Raw genomic sequence first — 16,715 nt, forward strand, 5'->3', positions numbered from 1 at the left:
ATTTATGTAGCCCATTCAGTGGGGTTTTAAGCCACGAAATTTCAACCATCATTCACTGGATATGTTAAATTTCTAAAGTATTTTTCCCCAGATTTATGGCTGGGTTTAAGGCCATTGATCATGCAAGGAAAAAATGGTGATCATACAAAAAGAGCTGTTTGCGCAACTATTTTGTAAAAATTGCCGAAAATCGGATATTTAATATTTTACAGTGAGACCAGTTGGGTTTGAAAGCTAACTCGTGTAAATATCCAATACAAAAAGAATATCATGATTTGGTTAATTAATGACCGAGATATGGTCGTTCAAAGCTGAATAAAGTAATCTGGCAGATTGCATGTTTGCTTTGAGTGCATCCTTAGGACATTTTGACAAGAACATCATGCATGCCTTTGATAAGATCCGATTTCTAGCACATGCATGGAGTGAATGAGCATCCAAGATGTACTAGAAGTGGTTTAAATGCTTTTGACCATGCAAGAACACAAAAGAAATGGAGAAGAAGATGTAATACTTGTTTTTGAAGTCACATGAACATATGTGCATCATTTTCATTCCTTGCATGGGTTTGATCCCGGATTTTCACCATTTCAAACACACGCATTGTGTTATGGTGAGAATCTACAAACCACAAGGGAAAAATAAAGATTTCTAGCCATGGAAAGGCATAGAATCCGAAAAGAAGAGAAAACTAAGAAGAAGAGGTAGTAGAATCATGAAATTATGGGAGAAAATGTTGTTGTTTACCTTGATTTTGATCTTGAGGGAAGTAAGAACACTTCAAAGTCTTCAAAATCTCGAAATTTGGCTGAGGAATGAGAGAAATTTCGTGAGTTAGAGAGAGAGAGAGAGAGAGGAAGAGAGTTTGTGGGTTAGGAGGGTGGAGTGTGAGAGAGTGAAGAGAGAAGAGGTAGAGTGAGGGAGAAGTTCTAATGATTGACTTTTGGGAAGAGAGAACATGGGGAGAGGAGAATGGCCAGATTTTTGAGTGCATTAAAGCCTCCTCTCTCCTAAATTCAAATTTTATAAAATTCCCTCCAACATTTTTATAAAACCCCAAATTTTTATAAAAGTGTTTATTAGGCAATTCTTGATTTATTTAGAAATCTTGTTTTTAACTAATAAATTATGATTATTGCATGATAATTTAATTTCTATTTTATTGATTATAATCCATAATTTGATTAATAAAAATTTGATATTAGAAAGTTTATAGCCAAATTTTATAAAGTTTTTAAGCTTTAAGATTTATAAATTTGGATTTTGGGATCTTTAGGGTTTTTGGAATATTGTTTGATGTTCATCATCATAATGAAGTATAATTAGAATATTTTAATTTATTTTTAGGGTTTTATACCCTTTTTCAATTATAACAAAGCTTGAAAGTTTCATTCAAATTATAGCATTGGCATTTCCTATTGTAGTTAAGCAACTTACTAGAATCGTAAGTGTCAAGTATATTAGTCCTAGGTCTTAGATGGATCCTAGTTTATGCAAGATTTTGACCTAATTTATACTACTAGGCCATGGCATGATGTGCATGAATGGTTATTATAAAGATGCATGAGTCCGAGAATGACCTGAATTGACAGTTGTCACACGGATGAAGCAAGGGCGGTTTGAGTAGAGCAAAAGGAGGACGAGATCACTCGTAAGATGAGTGAATGGCAGAGATTCTGGTGTGTCACTTCGGCATCTGAGTATCACCGTCCCTATTGATAGGACTCTCTCTCTCTTTTCATGTACTATTGTATGTAGGTCCGACTCTATGATTAAGTGACTACACTACTCATAGAGCCGTTATGCTATGGAATTTTTATTTTCCCTATGTACTGTACGCCTTCCAAGGCGAATTTTCACGCATTGTACTACAAAGTTTATCATTAATGAAATGGTTCTATGTTTTATTTGTGATGTTGTTATCTGCTATGTGTTCTATTTCTCATTGTTTCATGATATTGTATGACTTCACTTATATGTACAACCGAACCACCGAAACCGCTATATGCCAAAAGAACTCGAAACCATGAACCACTATGTACTCACCATCTTCTTGTTCCATGACATAAGACACCTCAAAGACCGGTGCATGGAAACAACAACGTGACACCACCACTACCGCCGCCTCCGCCGGAAGTAAACTCTGCTTCATTCCAGGAAGCAATATCGGTTGCGGTGACCGCAACATTGGCTCATATTCATAATGGGAATAATTGCGGCGAAAATGGTCAAGGAACTGGAAGCTCAAACCAAGGAACGAACCAAGGGCCTACAAAAGTCTGCACCTACAAAGATTTCTCAAATGCCAAACCTCGAACATTTAATAGAACTGGTAGCGTGATAGCCTTGAAGCGCTGGATTGAAAAGACCAAGTCTGTCTTTGAAATTTGCGAATGTCCGGAGGAAAGCAAGGTGAAGTTTGTAGCCTGCACATTTGTTGACCAAGCCCTATCCTGGTGGAATGGTCATGTGAAGGCCATGACTTTGTCGCAAATGCTGTGCCTTAGGGAGAACTTAAAGAGATGTTGATGGCAGAATAGTATCCCCATGGGGAAGTACAGAAACTAGAACTAGAGTTATGGAACCTCACAATGCAAAACTCAGATATCGAGGCGTACATCTCAAGATTCAGTGAACTAGCCCTTCTGTGCCTGAGTATGATCACTTCAGAGGGAAACAAGATTAAGTGGTTCATTTGGGGATTAACTTCCCCAATCCAAGGAAACGTGATTGCAGCAAACCCCGAGACTTTTGACAGTGTGAAAAGGCTAGCTCAGAAGCTTTACGATCATGGCAATAAGAAGAGTACCAAACTTTTTGAGACAGAGAACAAGAAGGAAGGGAATAACAAGAAAAATGGAGAAAACAAAAGAAAGGGAAGACAAAACCAGGGATCCTCTAAAAAGCAGCAAACCGTAGCAGTCCACGCTGCTACTGCTCAAGTTGCGCCAGCCCCAGCTGCTCCACTCTCATTTGCGCAAACTACTAGCATGCCATACTCAGGAACCTTAACAAAATGTAACAAATGCAACTACCACCATAATGGCGAGTTCAGAGAAATGCAGTGTAGCAATTGCAAACGCAAGGGCCACACCACCCAATACTGCAGATCTCAACCCCAACAGAACCAACAACCAAACAACAACAACAACAACAACAATGCCGAGGCCAGTCATACTTGTTATGGATGTGGAGGAGCTGGCCATATTAGGCGAAATTTCCCCAAAGCCAACAACCAAGGAGCAGGAGGACAAGGTAGGGTCCTGACATTGGGGCAAGTAGAGGCAGTTCAAGACCCGACAATTGTTACTGGTATGTTTCCCCTCAACAACACTTATGCATGCATTTTATTTGAAAGTGGGGCTGAGTGGAGTTTCGTGAGCCACAAATTCAAAAGCTTACTAAGCCTACAACCCCAAAAGCTAATCAAAGCCTTCATGGTGGAGATGGATAATGGGAAAATCAAAACAACCAACGACGTTTACATAGGAAGCACGTTAACATTAAACAACCACTCATTTCAAATATATTTGATGCTTGTTAATATTAGGAGTTTTGATGTGATACTCGACATGGATTGGTTAAGTCTCCACCATGCTGATATTATGTGTTACGAGAAGGCCGTTCGCCTTCACTTCCCCAACCACGAAACCCTACTAATCTACGGTGATAAACATGGTGCCAATCTTTGTCTTATCTCGTGCACCAAGGCACAAAAATTCCTGCATAAGAAAAATTATGCCTTCCTCGCTCATGTTGTGGATAAAACTAAAGGGAAGATAAACATCAAAGATATCCCAGTGGCATGTGACTTTCCGGATGTATTTCCCAAAGACCTCCTGGGAATACCCCCAGAAAGACAGGTCGAGTTTCGAATTGACCTAGTACTTGGAGCCACATCAATTGCCAATTCACCCTACAGTTTAGCTCCCGACGAAATGCAAGAGTTATCTAGTAAATTAAGAGAACTTCTAGAAAGAGGATTTATAAGGCCAAGCTTCTCACTCTAGGGAGCTCCGATCTTGTTTGTCAAGGAGAAGGACAGATCCTTCAGAATGTGTATCGACTATTGGGAGTTGAAGAAGCTCACTTTCATGAACCGATATCCACTCCCTCATATTGATGATCTATTCGACCAGCTCCAATGAGCCAGTTAATTTTCTAAAATAGATCTAAGGTCCGGTTATCATCAGCTACGAGTTCGGGAAGAAGATATTCCCAAAACTGCTTTTCGAACCCGTTATGGTTACTATGAATTCGTTGTTATGCCATTTGGTCCACACATATGCTCCTGCTGTAACAACAGCAAAATTCAGGTCAAAATTTGAACTTTTATAAAACCGTAATCGATTATACTAGGTGGTAAATATTGTAACAAGGTTTTCATACATATAAAGAACACAAAAATCCGAGTTATAACGAGGAAGTTATAACCATTCTAAAATTCCCGACAAAACCGGCAACACCGATTAAACGAAAAACGCGAAGTTTCAATACAATAGTTTTTAGCCTTAAGTATCTAAATAAAAGTTATAGATAACATCAAACCGTAAGCGTACACAAAAAGAACGTCCAAATCTGACTTCGTATGAAGAAGTTATGATTTTTCCAAGATCCGAATATAGCAGTAGACAGCTAAAAACTCGAATCGAATATTGAGCGACTTTTGGCCGGAATGACCTAAACGAGAATCGAAGGTCTCGACAATGGTATTTCAGCGGTAAAAAGTCTGGCAAAAACCGACATCAGATAAAGAAGTTATGAATTTTCAAAGAAATTCCTTAAACACGATGAGTTATAAAATAAATAATAAAAATAATTTTGGAATTTGCCAACAGAGTCTAAACGAAAGTTGTAGAGCGTAGTCTCACCTACGCGTGGATATAAAGACCATCGAAAACGGAGTTCTTATGAAGAAGATATGAATTTTTGAAGTTTATTAAATAAATTATATATTTATTTAAATCAAAATTTCGGACCTTATCCGAAGAGGAGTCAGCGTCCTCATCCGGGTACGCGCTGCGTACCCCTGTACGCCCCGCGTACCCGAGAGACTTGGCCTCTGATCGTCCACGTCGCCCTATCCGAGGCATCCGACCCGTCCGAAGTACCCGACCCGTCCGACCCGCTGTCCCGTCCGACCCGCCGTCCCATCCGACCCGCGTACCCAGCAACCCGTCCCATCCGAAGCCGAGGCAGTCGAGGCTTCGGTCATGCATGACGTACGCGTACGCGCTGCGTACGAGCGTACGCCCCGCGTACCGAGGCGGTTCAGCCTTCCTATAAATAGGATGCGAGGGCTTCCGAGAAAAATGCTCATTTCTCTCCTCTCTCTCACAATCTTGCCTCGTTTTCTGTGCCCGTTCAAACCCGAAGCTCTGGTCTTTTTGCTCAAGTCCCGAGGGTCGATTTTACTCCCGAGATTCCCGAGAGTCCCGAGGAAAATCCGTTTCCCGAGACGAAACTCTGTCCGGTTTTCCATCTCGCTATCTTCAACTATCAGGTGAGTTCATACCCCTGCAAGCACACTTTAAATGCGTTTTTAAATGCTTTTTATACTCTTTTAGGGGGGAATACAAGTAAACACACGAATAAAATCATGTGAAACATCGATCTTTTCATATACTTTTCATACTGTTGCTTTAACTGTCTTATGAAGTCATTATCATGCAAAACGCCTCACAACACAACTTTACCCTCTTGGGATACAATATGTTTATAAATAGAAATATGTTTTATTTATACGTTTGCATACAAATACATCATATCAAGGGTAACATTCTTTACTAAATCATTTTATGCATTCAAAGAACTTATGATTTATGCTTTGTCAAACATTGTGAAAAAGGATAAACTTTGCATACAAACTACTACTTTAATACAGACTTAGTTGAGAATCCATGAGACGTGTACATCTTCAAACACTGCCTTTTTGATAAAAGGTATCGCTACAAGTCCTGTCTATAACCAGAGTCTCCCGTTCGGAGAATGTGTCAAATGTGTATAGATCTATACGGGAAGTCATGATCCCGCGCCCTGACTGTTAGCTACAGTCCGTCTTTTGGAGTGACAGTTGTCATAACGCTACGACGCCTGAAGAACGTCGCTATAGGCATATTATGTTTAGTATGGTTATAAAACTCATCGGATATACAATTATTATGGTATTATGCTTTTATGAACGAGTAGGTATTAAAACTATTCTTCATCTAACAAGTGCGATCTTCGTATAGCTTTACTATGTAAAACTATGACACAACATACGAGCACGCTGGTTGCTTGCGATTTTCGGTCTTAGAGACTGCCAGTTATGTCAGGAAAATAAGGGTTTTTCCTGTATACAAACCAAACAACTAATAGGAAAATAAGGGATTTTCTCGGTACAATTAGTTGCAACTTATATTACGAACATTCATATGCATTTCATACTTTTATAAGAAAATAAGGGTTTTTCTTGGAAAACACAACAAATCATATCTCAACGATTAGGGAAAATATGGGATTTTCTGGATCTAATACATTCATTTTCAAACACAACAAATCATAACTCTTTACATTTGAAACACTGCGTTTTCTGGAAAACATACACGAACTTTCGAATGGCGTACATTTTCTCAAAACACTACTCATGAACTCACCAACTTAAATGTTGACACTTTTTCTTTGAAATAACTTGTATTCTCAGGGAACCGCTAAGCAGATTTGGAAATCAACTTTTGGAGATTAACGTGCTGACGTTAATTACTTCTTTTGAAAGATGTTTATGTATTTAACTTTTGAAACATGTAACGGATACAATTATGTAAACATTTTGGAAACTTTAATATATATATGGTGGTGTGTACTTTCCTTTCTATGAACTGTTATGATACTGAATATGACGTCCTCCGCCCCCGAACGTTTCCGCCGTTCTGGTTTGGGGGTGTGACACCTGCAGCATTTATGGACCTCATGAATTGAGCCTGCAGCCCATTCCTCGATAATTTTGTAATCATTTTCATTGATGACATACTCGTGCACTCTCGAAGTAAGGAGGAGCACGGTCAGCACCTACGTTAGATCTTGGAAACTCTTAGAGCTGAAAAGCTATATGCAAAACTCTCTAAATGCAAGTTCTGGATTTTGCAGTGTGAACTTCTTGGGTCATGTAGTTAGTGGGGAAAGAATTCATGTGGATCCTTCCAAGATCAAAGCTATTGAAGGCTGGACGATTCCGAAAACGCAAACAGAAATCAAGCAATTCTTGTGCCTTGCAAGCTACTACCGAAGGTTTATTGAGAACTTCTCCAAGATTGCCAAGCCTCTGACCACTCTAACCCAAAAAGGTGTACCCTTCAAATGGACTAACGAGCAAGAAGCTGCCTTTCAAACCCTGAAGAGAGCCCTCTGTAGTGCTTCAGTATTATCTTTTCTGGAGGGAACTGAAGACTTCGTAGTATATTGCGACGCTTCAAATCAGGGGTTAGGTTGTGTTCTTATGCAGCGTGGAAAAGTGATAGCTTACATGTCCAGACAATTGAAGACATACGAGGTAAATTACACCACCCATGATCTCGAGCTGGGAGCTGTGGTCTTCGCCCTAAAAAATTGGAGGCACTACCTTTATGGTACAAAGTGCACCATCTTCACGGACCACAAAAGCCTTCAGCACATTCTAATTCAAAAGGATCTAAACATAAGGTAGCGAAGGTAGGTTGAGCTGCTAAATGATTATAAATGCAAGATCAAGTACCACCTAGAAAAGGCTAACGTGGCGGACGATGCCTTAAGCAGAAAAGAATACTCGGGTCGCCTAGTGAAAACACTAACGATAACCATCCACTCCCACCTAACCTCACAAATCAAAGAAGCTCAACTGGTGGCATTGAAGCCGGAAAATGGCGCGAATGAAGCACTGTGTGGAATGGATAAAAATCTCGAAGTCAAAGAAGACGGAGCTTAATATTTCATGAATCGAATTTGGATTCCAAAATTTGGGGGATTCAGAGACGTGACTGTGAACGAAGCTCATAAGACATCATACTCCGTCCACCCAGGTTGCAATAAGATGTAACTGGACATTAAACAACATTATTGGTGGCCGAACATGAAAGCAGAAATTGTCATTTATGTGGGCAAGTGTCTCAGTTGTGCCAAAGTGAAAGTGGAAAATCAGAAGCCCTCGGGATTGCTACAGCAACCAGTAATACCCGAGTGGAAATGGGAAAGAATTACCATGGATTTCATCACGAAATTACCCAAGACATTAGAAGGACTGGACGCTATCTAGGTGATTGTCGATCGGTTAACCAAATCCGTCCATTTCCTACCAATGAAAAAGTCATACAAGATGGGAAGGTTAACATGAATCTACATAAAAGAAGTGGTATGGCTGCATGGGGTGCTGATATTCATTATCTCTGATCGAGATAGTAGGTTCACCTCTAGATTTTGGCAGTCACTTCAGAAGGCAATGAGGACCCACCTCGATATGAGCACTGCTTATCACCCTCAGACCGACAGCCAAAGCGAGCGAACCGTTCAAACATTAGAGCATATGATTCGATCTTGTGTAATAAATTTTGGCAGGGTATGGGATAGCCAGTTGCTCTTAATCAAATTCTCATACAACAACAACTATCACACAAGCATTAAGGTTGCTCTTTTTAAAGCCTTGTATGGACGAAAATGCAGATCACCCTTATGTTGGGCTGATGTCACACCCCTAAACCAAACGAAGAAAATATTCGGGGGCGGAGGACGTCACGTATAGTATCATATCAATACATAATAGTAAACAAGCAACAACATCATCCATTGCATTAATAGTATAATTTAATACAAGTGTGTTATTTTGGCACGGTATGGGATAGCCAATTGCCCTTAATCAAATTCTCATACAACAACAGCTATCACACAAGCATTAAGGTTGCTCCTTTTAAAGCCTTGTATGGCCGAATATGCAGATCACCCCTATGTTGGGCTGATGTCACACCCCTAAACCGAACGAAGAAAATATTCAGGGGCGGAAGACGTCATGTACAGTATCATATCAATGCATAATAGTAAACAAGCAACAACATCATCCATTGCATTAATAGTATAATTTAATACAAGTGTGTTCTGTGTATAGTTTGAAAGACACCAAAATATGAATCAAAATAAAAGACGAGTCTTGAATGTGCTCCGTCTTCTCAAAACCTAGTCATCGGTACCTGTCTACTGGTGACCTGAGAATACAAGTTATTTTTAAAGAGTAGATCAGCATTTAAGCTAGTGAGTTCATAAGTATTTTAGTGTTGAATGTGCCATCCCTTGATCAAGATCTGCCATCTACATGCCTGATGCGCAATCATGATGCAAGGATGCGCCACTTGGTTCCTTGATATGCCAAGGTATCCCTTGATGATCTGTATGCTATGAATTCCCCTATGATGTTCATGACTGTTCAAGGAAGCTCAGAAGTTGAAGATGCTAAATGATTATTACTTGATGTGCCACCATGATGATTGATATGCCATGACGATCTTGATGTGCCACTCTTGCATCATGATGTGCCACTATGGATCATGATGCTCCATCATTCATGTTGCTGATGTTCATGTAATGATGAATGTTTCTGACGCTGTTGCATGGCAGATTGTGATTGGTTGACACTATTCATGGGCATATGGGTTAATGGGCTTGGCCCATTAGGGTTTTAAGTCTAATCTCGTAAGTATATGTAGGGATGCATGCTAACTATGGATTATAATGCTCCATCAAGCATGTTGCTGATGTTCATGCCATGATAAATGTTCCAGAAGCTGCTGCATGACGGATTATTATTGGTTAACACCATTTATGTGCCTATGGGTTAATGTGATTGGTCCATTAAGGTTTAGGTCTAAACCTTCAAGTATAAATTGGGATGCATGCTAGGTCATTTGTCTCGTGTCTTTTGTATCCTTAGTGAGCAGGACGAATCCTTACTGGTTGTACTTGTAATCTCTGTTTGAGAACCATATGAAAAAAGAATACTCCCATCCTGCTCGTGAACATAGGTCACCTTGACCGAACCACGTAAATATTGTGTCTTTGTGTGCTTTTGGTTTCGTGTGTTATCCACATTAGTTCCTAACATGGGTCAGAACTTGGCAAGTGACATCAGATTTGTTATGAGTCTTGACAAGTATCGTCTGTTTTGTTTTTGCTAACAGATACTATGGTGATCTTTTTATGAAATGGAATGAATGCTTTAACTATTTTAAATTGGACGTTACACAAAATAGGAGATGAAATGGGTGATTTTTTTTAATAGTGGGGTTAGTGGTTAGAAGTTAGTATCACGAAATCGTTAACACCTAGATTAGAACTCGAGACCTTCAATCTAATAGACAAAGCCTCTACCAAGTAGGCTAGTCCCACACTGGCGGGTGAAACTGATTTATACAACATCTATGCACGTAACAACACTACTAAAAACCTGAATCTAGTAGTTATGTAAGAACAATGTTATGTAAGTATCTGACTCCATTAAATATAGAACATATAGCATGCAACATTCAAAAAATATATATTCACTTTATAAAAAAAATGTATGCAAAGTATCCTACTCATTTAGTTTAGGGTTAAATGAAAGAAACAACAATTACTTTTATTTATTTCTTTATTTAACCTGCTATTCTCATTTTTGTCTATTAAAACATTATACTTTTATTTTCTTTTTCTTATTAGGGCATTGTGCTTTGAATATTCTACCAAATTGTCGCACTCTAATTTATGTTCTTTTTTAAAAAGACATTGTACTTTCGAACATCTACCCAATTAGAGCAGTGGAAACAGCTTTGCATTTGAATGATAGTGCTATAGCTAGGTAATTTTTCATAAGTACAATCTTGTGTATGAAGAAATGAAACTAGAATGCTATAGTGAAAAATAATGGAAGTACAATGCTTTTTCCACATTTAACCCTATAATTAGTCGGCCATACTAGCAATTAGCAAAATATGATTGAGCTACATTCTAAAGACATGATGTTTCCAGAAATTTGATCCTTGCGCTGATGATTATCTCTCCTCATCTGAAACAAGTAAGGTGCTCTTCACGCCCGAAATATTTCACGGACTCATTGCATGTACTTTTGTCCTCTGAAACTAGGAAGCTATAACAAACATAGCAAGGAAAGTACGATAATTTTTCTTGCATGTAACCCGTGATTTTTGTGCCACAATATTGTTGCATGGACAAACAGCACAACAACAATTTTACTTACTATCATTAATCTTCTTGAAAATGATATTAATGTCTGGATATACAGGTAAGTCCAACTAGTATACACTTTAACTAAATCTTGGATGCAATAACTCCTAACTTTTTACAAATCTGTCCCGAGTTTTTTTTAACATCGTTTATCCAGACAACATTTCACAGGGAGAAAAAAAGAACCAAGGCGCAAGTTAGCATGTCACACAAAAGTTACATTTGATTTATAATGAGTTGGTAGTGGTGACATGGATGCGTGGGTCCTAGTAACATCCTTAAAGTACTCTGTAAACAAGCTAAAGCTTCAAGTAGTGACTGCTAAAGAGGTAACAGCATCGGTGTTGGCAAAAATAAATAAAAGATTATAATTAATATCCAAATCTAATAAGTTGATGTTCAAAAATGATAGGTTGGAGGATATGTGGTAGGCTATAAAGAGCATTAACATTGCTAAACGTACTTCGAATTCCTCCATCTTTCACAGAATGATAAAAGGGTCATTTACAGCATATGATTTGGAAGAACAAAAGTTGAAATTATCATTTTTTTTACTTCCCATGGTATTGCTACATTTTTAGAGGGTGAAAAACTGATGATTAAATAGCACATTATTTCACTCTGAAAGATGACAGAAATATGGTGTAAACAGATAAAATTTGAAACATAAATAATGCAAGCAGGTTAAAATAAAAGGTGCCCTGAAGATAAAACCATGTGTTGTCTCCGACTCAAGAAAGCAAAAAAATTGCAAATATGTTTTTGAAGAAATATACATAAAGCACACCCAGCTCGGATAGGTAAAATACGAAATAAAATTTAGAAAAATAAAGTAGAGGAAAAAAGACGTCTCTATTCATAAAGATATATTATAAATAAATGCTGAAACAAACATATTCTTGGATTATCCGGTTGCTAAGCACGAATTTAACCAAAATCAGAAAATATAAGGATTTTAATAGACACACAAATAAGTAAATAACATAATGTTGTTTTTAGCATTGTTCTTAAAAATCCTACTTTTATTTTTCATGAATTGGTTCAATGTGGAGTTTACAACCAACTACCGTTTGTTCTTCAGTAATGATTCTTACTCATAGTTAAATTTAATAAAAGGTTCCAAAGAGCAAGACAAATGAGCATAGGAAATGACGTTACAACTTACAACAGCACACAACCAGCTGCAAACAATTCTTCAACCATGCTTCTTCTCTCACAATATATAAAGAGACACAACACAAATAATAACATATATGCCTGATACAGTTTCTTCTATTTCAATAATTAAAATGAACCACATTTCTTATTATTTGTTGTTAGTTTTTTCACTTTCTTTTCTCGGTTTTTGTGTGGCAAGAAAGGATAACCAGATCACCAACCTCAATAAATTGATCGAGTCAAGAAGATCAGAGAATCCACCACATGTCAAACCATGGACAGAAGAAGACACATCAAACTTATCTCCACTTTCTATTGTCCCTCAACAAGGGTCAAAGGAAGAAGATATGATTGACAAGTTGCCAGGCCAACCACAAGTCGATTTTGATCATTATTCAGGCTATGTAACAGTCGATTCAAAGGCTGGAAGGGCGTTGTTTTATTACTTTGCTGAATCACCTCACAATTCTTCAACCAAACCTCTTGTCCTATGGCTCAATGGAGGTATAATGCTTCTATTATGATTCAAGTCTATATGAACAAACAAAACAATACAATAACGCGTTGTTTTCACACAAAAATACTGTAAAACTAGTAATGAATGTATTATACAGGGCCAGGATGCTCGTCGTTTGGATATGGAGCCATGGAAGAACTTGGACCCTTCCGAGTCAACAGTGATGGGAAAACACTCTACCGCAATGATTATTCATGGAACAATGGTAACAAAAATTGATGAGGGCATTCATGTCTTTTTCACATATGTCAAAAAATTTCATTTTGTCCCAGTTACAATGTGAATACAATGTGAAAGGCTAAATACTGAAAGTTTTGACAGCGGCTAATGTACTATTTTTGGAGTCGCCAGCTGGAGTGGGGTTCTCGTATTCAAATAGATCGTCTGACTACACGACAGGGGACAAGCAAACAGCTAAAGACTCATACACTTTTCTCATCAACTGGCTTGAAAGATTCCCCGAATACAAAACCCGAGATTTCTTTATTACAGGTGAAAGCTACGCAGGTCACTACGTACCTCAACTCGCATCCCTCATTCTCTCGGAAAACAAGAAAACTAACGCAACGATTATTAATCTTCGTGGGATTGCGGTAAGTAATTATTACAGGACAGGACTACTTTTGGAATGAAACTTTTTATTCCACCCTAAAAGGCGGGACAAGGACTCACTCTTGATCACTTGTTTGTGCAAAAGACATAAATGCTGTTATCATCCTTGTCATCTATCGTGTGTACTATGCCACGTAAGGACTAATACGCTAAATGTGTATGTCTTGTGATTGTGTAGATTGGGAATGCTTGGATTGATGACAATACATCTTATGAAGGGATGTATGACTACTATTGGACACATGCCCTAAACTCTGATGAGACAAATGAAGGTATCAACAAGTACTGTGACTATGTTACTGGGAACTTCTCAGAAGAGTGCTACAAGTATCAAAGCCAGGGAGACGGTGAATATGGTGGAATTGATATTTACAACATTTATGCACCATTTTGTGATGATACTACACAAAAATCTGGAACTAACGGAACTGTAAGTCTCTGATTCTATAATAATAAAATATATCCTACTCTTTTAATTAAGTGATAATGGAAGAAATAGCGACATATTTTGCTCACTTGTTTTATTGTAGCATATTACTGTTTTTCACACAAGATTGTAATTTCAAAAAAAAAAAATTCTTATTAAGATTTACCTAATTATAGCAATCTACATTCAGTTTATTTTTCATGATGACATTGAAGTTTAGAAAATCTAATTGTACCCAATTATAGCAATGGAAATTGATTTTTATTTAGATGGCGTCGCTAAAATTGGGTAGATTATTCAAATTATAATGTTGTGATAGGTTAAAATGAAAGTAGGATGCCACAACTAAGAAATTAACAAAATTACATTGCTATTTCTTTCAATTAGCCAATAATTATTCGACCATAAAGCAAATTATTAAATCTAATTGAACTACATATGATGTGTTGGACCGAAATACCTCATGGTCACATTGCGGGTATCGTTTTCTCTAAAACATAGATTTTATAATAAACATGTCAAGGAAAGTATGTTGTTGTTTCTTGCATATAACTCAAGATTTTTTTGTATAGCGGTGTTGGATGGACGGATAGCCCAACAACCATTTTGCCTACTATCACACAACTTATTGAAAATGGTGTTAGTGTCTGGATATATAGGTTAAGTTCACCTACTCTACCAACCAACTTAGCATGGTCTATAAACAACAGAAACTTACATTTGATTTATAATGAATCGGCAGTGGTGACACAGATGGACGGGTCCCAGTAACATCCTCAAGGTACTCCGTGAATAAGTTGAAGCTCCCAGTAGCGACTTCTTGGAGACCATGGTACTATAACAAAGAGGTACATGATATTTAAAATTGAAATCACGTTGAATAACAATATATGTGTTCACGAAATATATTTATAAATGCAAAGAAATTTAATAAGTTGATGTTAAAAATGTGATAGGTTGGAGGATATGTGGTAGGCTACAAAGGAGTTGTACTTACCACAGTAAGAGGTGCAGGACATACAGTTCCAAGCTACCAGCCAGAAAGAGCATTGCAAATGATCTCATCATTCCTTGAGGGGAAACTTCCCCCAACTTTCACATAATAATCCCTAAATGCCACTGAGTAGTTTTAGTTTGTCAGAATCAAATAACTATGCTAAGCAATGAATCTGAGCATAATTTTATTGCTCGATGTTCTTTTAGGATGAAAATCTACTAATAAAAAGAAGGGGATGAAATTTGAAGACTGATGCGGATTTTATGAGTGCAAAAATTCTTGTGAAGGAGGTGAACCCTCAAAGTTTTCTTGACTAATGTTGGAGGAAAGTGTACATGTACCAGATTGTATTTGAAATAAAAATCGCATTCATAGAATTATAACTTTATATAAAATGATCATACATGTCTCCTTAATAATTGCATAATGCCCACGCGTAGCAAAAAGAGCAAATTTGATGATATATGCATCAGAAACTAGAGAGCTACAACAAACTATCTCCATGTAAATTATTGATAACATAGAAAATTATCATGATATAAAAATGCACTGAATCTTTGACAAAATCTAAAATGCAGAAAGTAAAAGTATAAAATAGATAGGAAGAAAAAAAGAAAGGGATAATTACAAGAGCAGTGATGAACAAGCCGTAACAACAACTAGGCGATTAGAGGATTAATCAGCCGTGTTAAGGGGGTGTTTGTTTTATCTTTTAAAACATTTTTTAGCTTTTAGGAAAAGATAAAAAGCTAAAAGATGTTTGGTAAAAGCAACAGATCTTGTAAAAACTACTTTTGGATATAAAGAAAATGAACTTTTTGGAAAAGTCAGGTAAACCTCATTTTTTGCAACTTTTCCTAAAAGGACTTTTGCCCTCTCAAAAGCTAAGCCAAACACCCCCTAAGTACCGAATTACAATTTTTTTACAGTTCCATTAATTCACGGCTCCACCCCCACGATCTTCTACCCCACCTCCCAAGTTCCATTAATATGATGCAACAACCTAAATCCCTAAATTGCAGTAGCAACGATCTTTGGATAAATCAACCCGCAATCCCACTCATTCACATAACTGTTCATTTGTCCCTATATAACGTTGAAGCTACCATTATGAATTATGAACCCTAACGTCCAGTCTCCCGAATTCAGTTCAATCAGTCTCGGGAAGACTACTTGAAAGCCTCCCATTTTCTCTACAAACCCAAGACATCACACCTTCACCATTGCCTCTTCCTACCGATCGTTTCACCTTCATGACCACTCACCTTCACATACACAATTGACGAACTCGGAACAATCAGTACAAGTTTGAATTTTTCGATTGTTATCTTATAAATTTTTGCTAATCACAGATCAAAACATTCGTTGTGAACTTTCTATCGAAAGTATTTCATAAACCCTTCTTTCCCTGTAATAATTATCCAAACTAGGTTTTAAAGTGTTCTTTCAAGACACACTTAATGATTCCTCACTTCCTTTGTTTCCTGTTCTTCCCCAATTTCTCCATCCGGTCGTCTTCAGGATTACGCAAATTGTATCTCTTAGGCCATTAAGTGTGAGCAACGACTATGGGGTATTTTTGCATGTTATAACTATACAACCACCACCCCACCTCACTGGTTATGCGTGTTATTAGTCTCTAGGTTGCTTCTAGTTGCCACCACAAGATCCTATAACGCCCATTTTCTTCTTTTTTCTTCAAAAACTGTTGGTGGGCGTTGCCTATTCCGACCAGTCTTATATGACATGTTATTTTTATGTATTACGGAACCTTCAAAAAATGG

The 16,715-nt window shown here is 37.7% G+C and overlaps 1 protein-coding gene across 1 annotated transcript; it reads left to right on the top strand.

The window, feature by feature from the left end:
* Positions 1 to 2,591: 2,591 nt before the first annotated feature.
* LOC111897025 (serine carboxypeptidase 1) lies at positions 2,592 to 15,037 on the top strand. The gene is made up of 9 exons (XM_023893003.1): positions 2,592 to 3,312; positions 12,541 to 12,882; positions 12,993 to 13,100; positions 13,217 to 13,488; positions 13,686 to 13,937; positions 14,038 to 14,063; positions 14,507 to 14,593; positions 14,677 to 14,782; positions 14,891 to 15,037. Exons 1-9 carry the CDS (start codon positions 2,592 to 2,594, stop codon positions 15,035 to 15,037), a joined length of 2,061 nt encoding a protein of 686 aa, XP_023748771.1.
* The last annotated feature ends 1,678 nt before the right edge of the window (positions 15,038 to 16,715 follow it).

This window comes from Lactuca sativa, chromosome 4 (assembly GCF_002870075.4).
Source record: "Lactuca sativa cultivar Salinas chromosome 4, Lsat_Salinas_v11, whole genome shotgun sequence".
Classification (NCBI taxonomy): domain Eukaryota; kingdom Viridiplantae; phylum Streptophyta; class Magnoliopsida; order Asterales; family Asteraceae; genus Lactuca; species Lactuca sativa.

Excerpts from the sequence above, each read along its gene's own strand:
- LOC111897025 (XM_023893003.1), top strand. The coding sequence starts at position 2,592 with ATGCAAAACTCAGATATCGAGGCGTACATCTCAAGATTCAGTGAACTA. Across the intron at positions 13,489-13,685 it reads TTAATCTTCGTGGGATTGCG|ATTGGGAATGCTTGGATTGA; the intron begins GTAAGTAATTAT and ends GTGATTGTGTAG. Across the intron at positions 13,938-14,037 it reads AATCTGGAACTAACGGAACT|CATATTACTGTTTTTCACAC; the intron begins GTAAGTCTCTGA and ends GTTTTATTGTAG.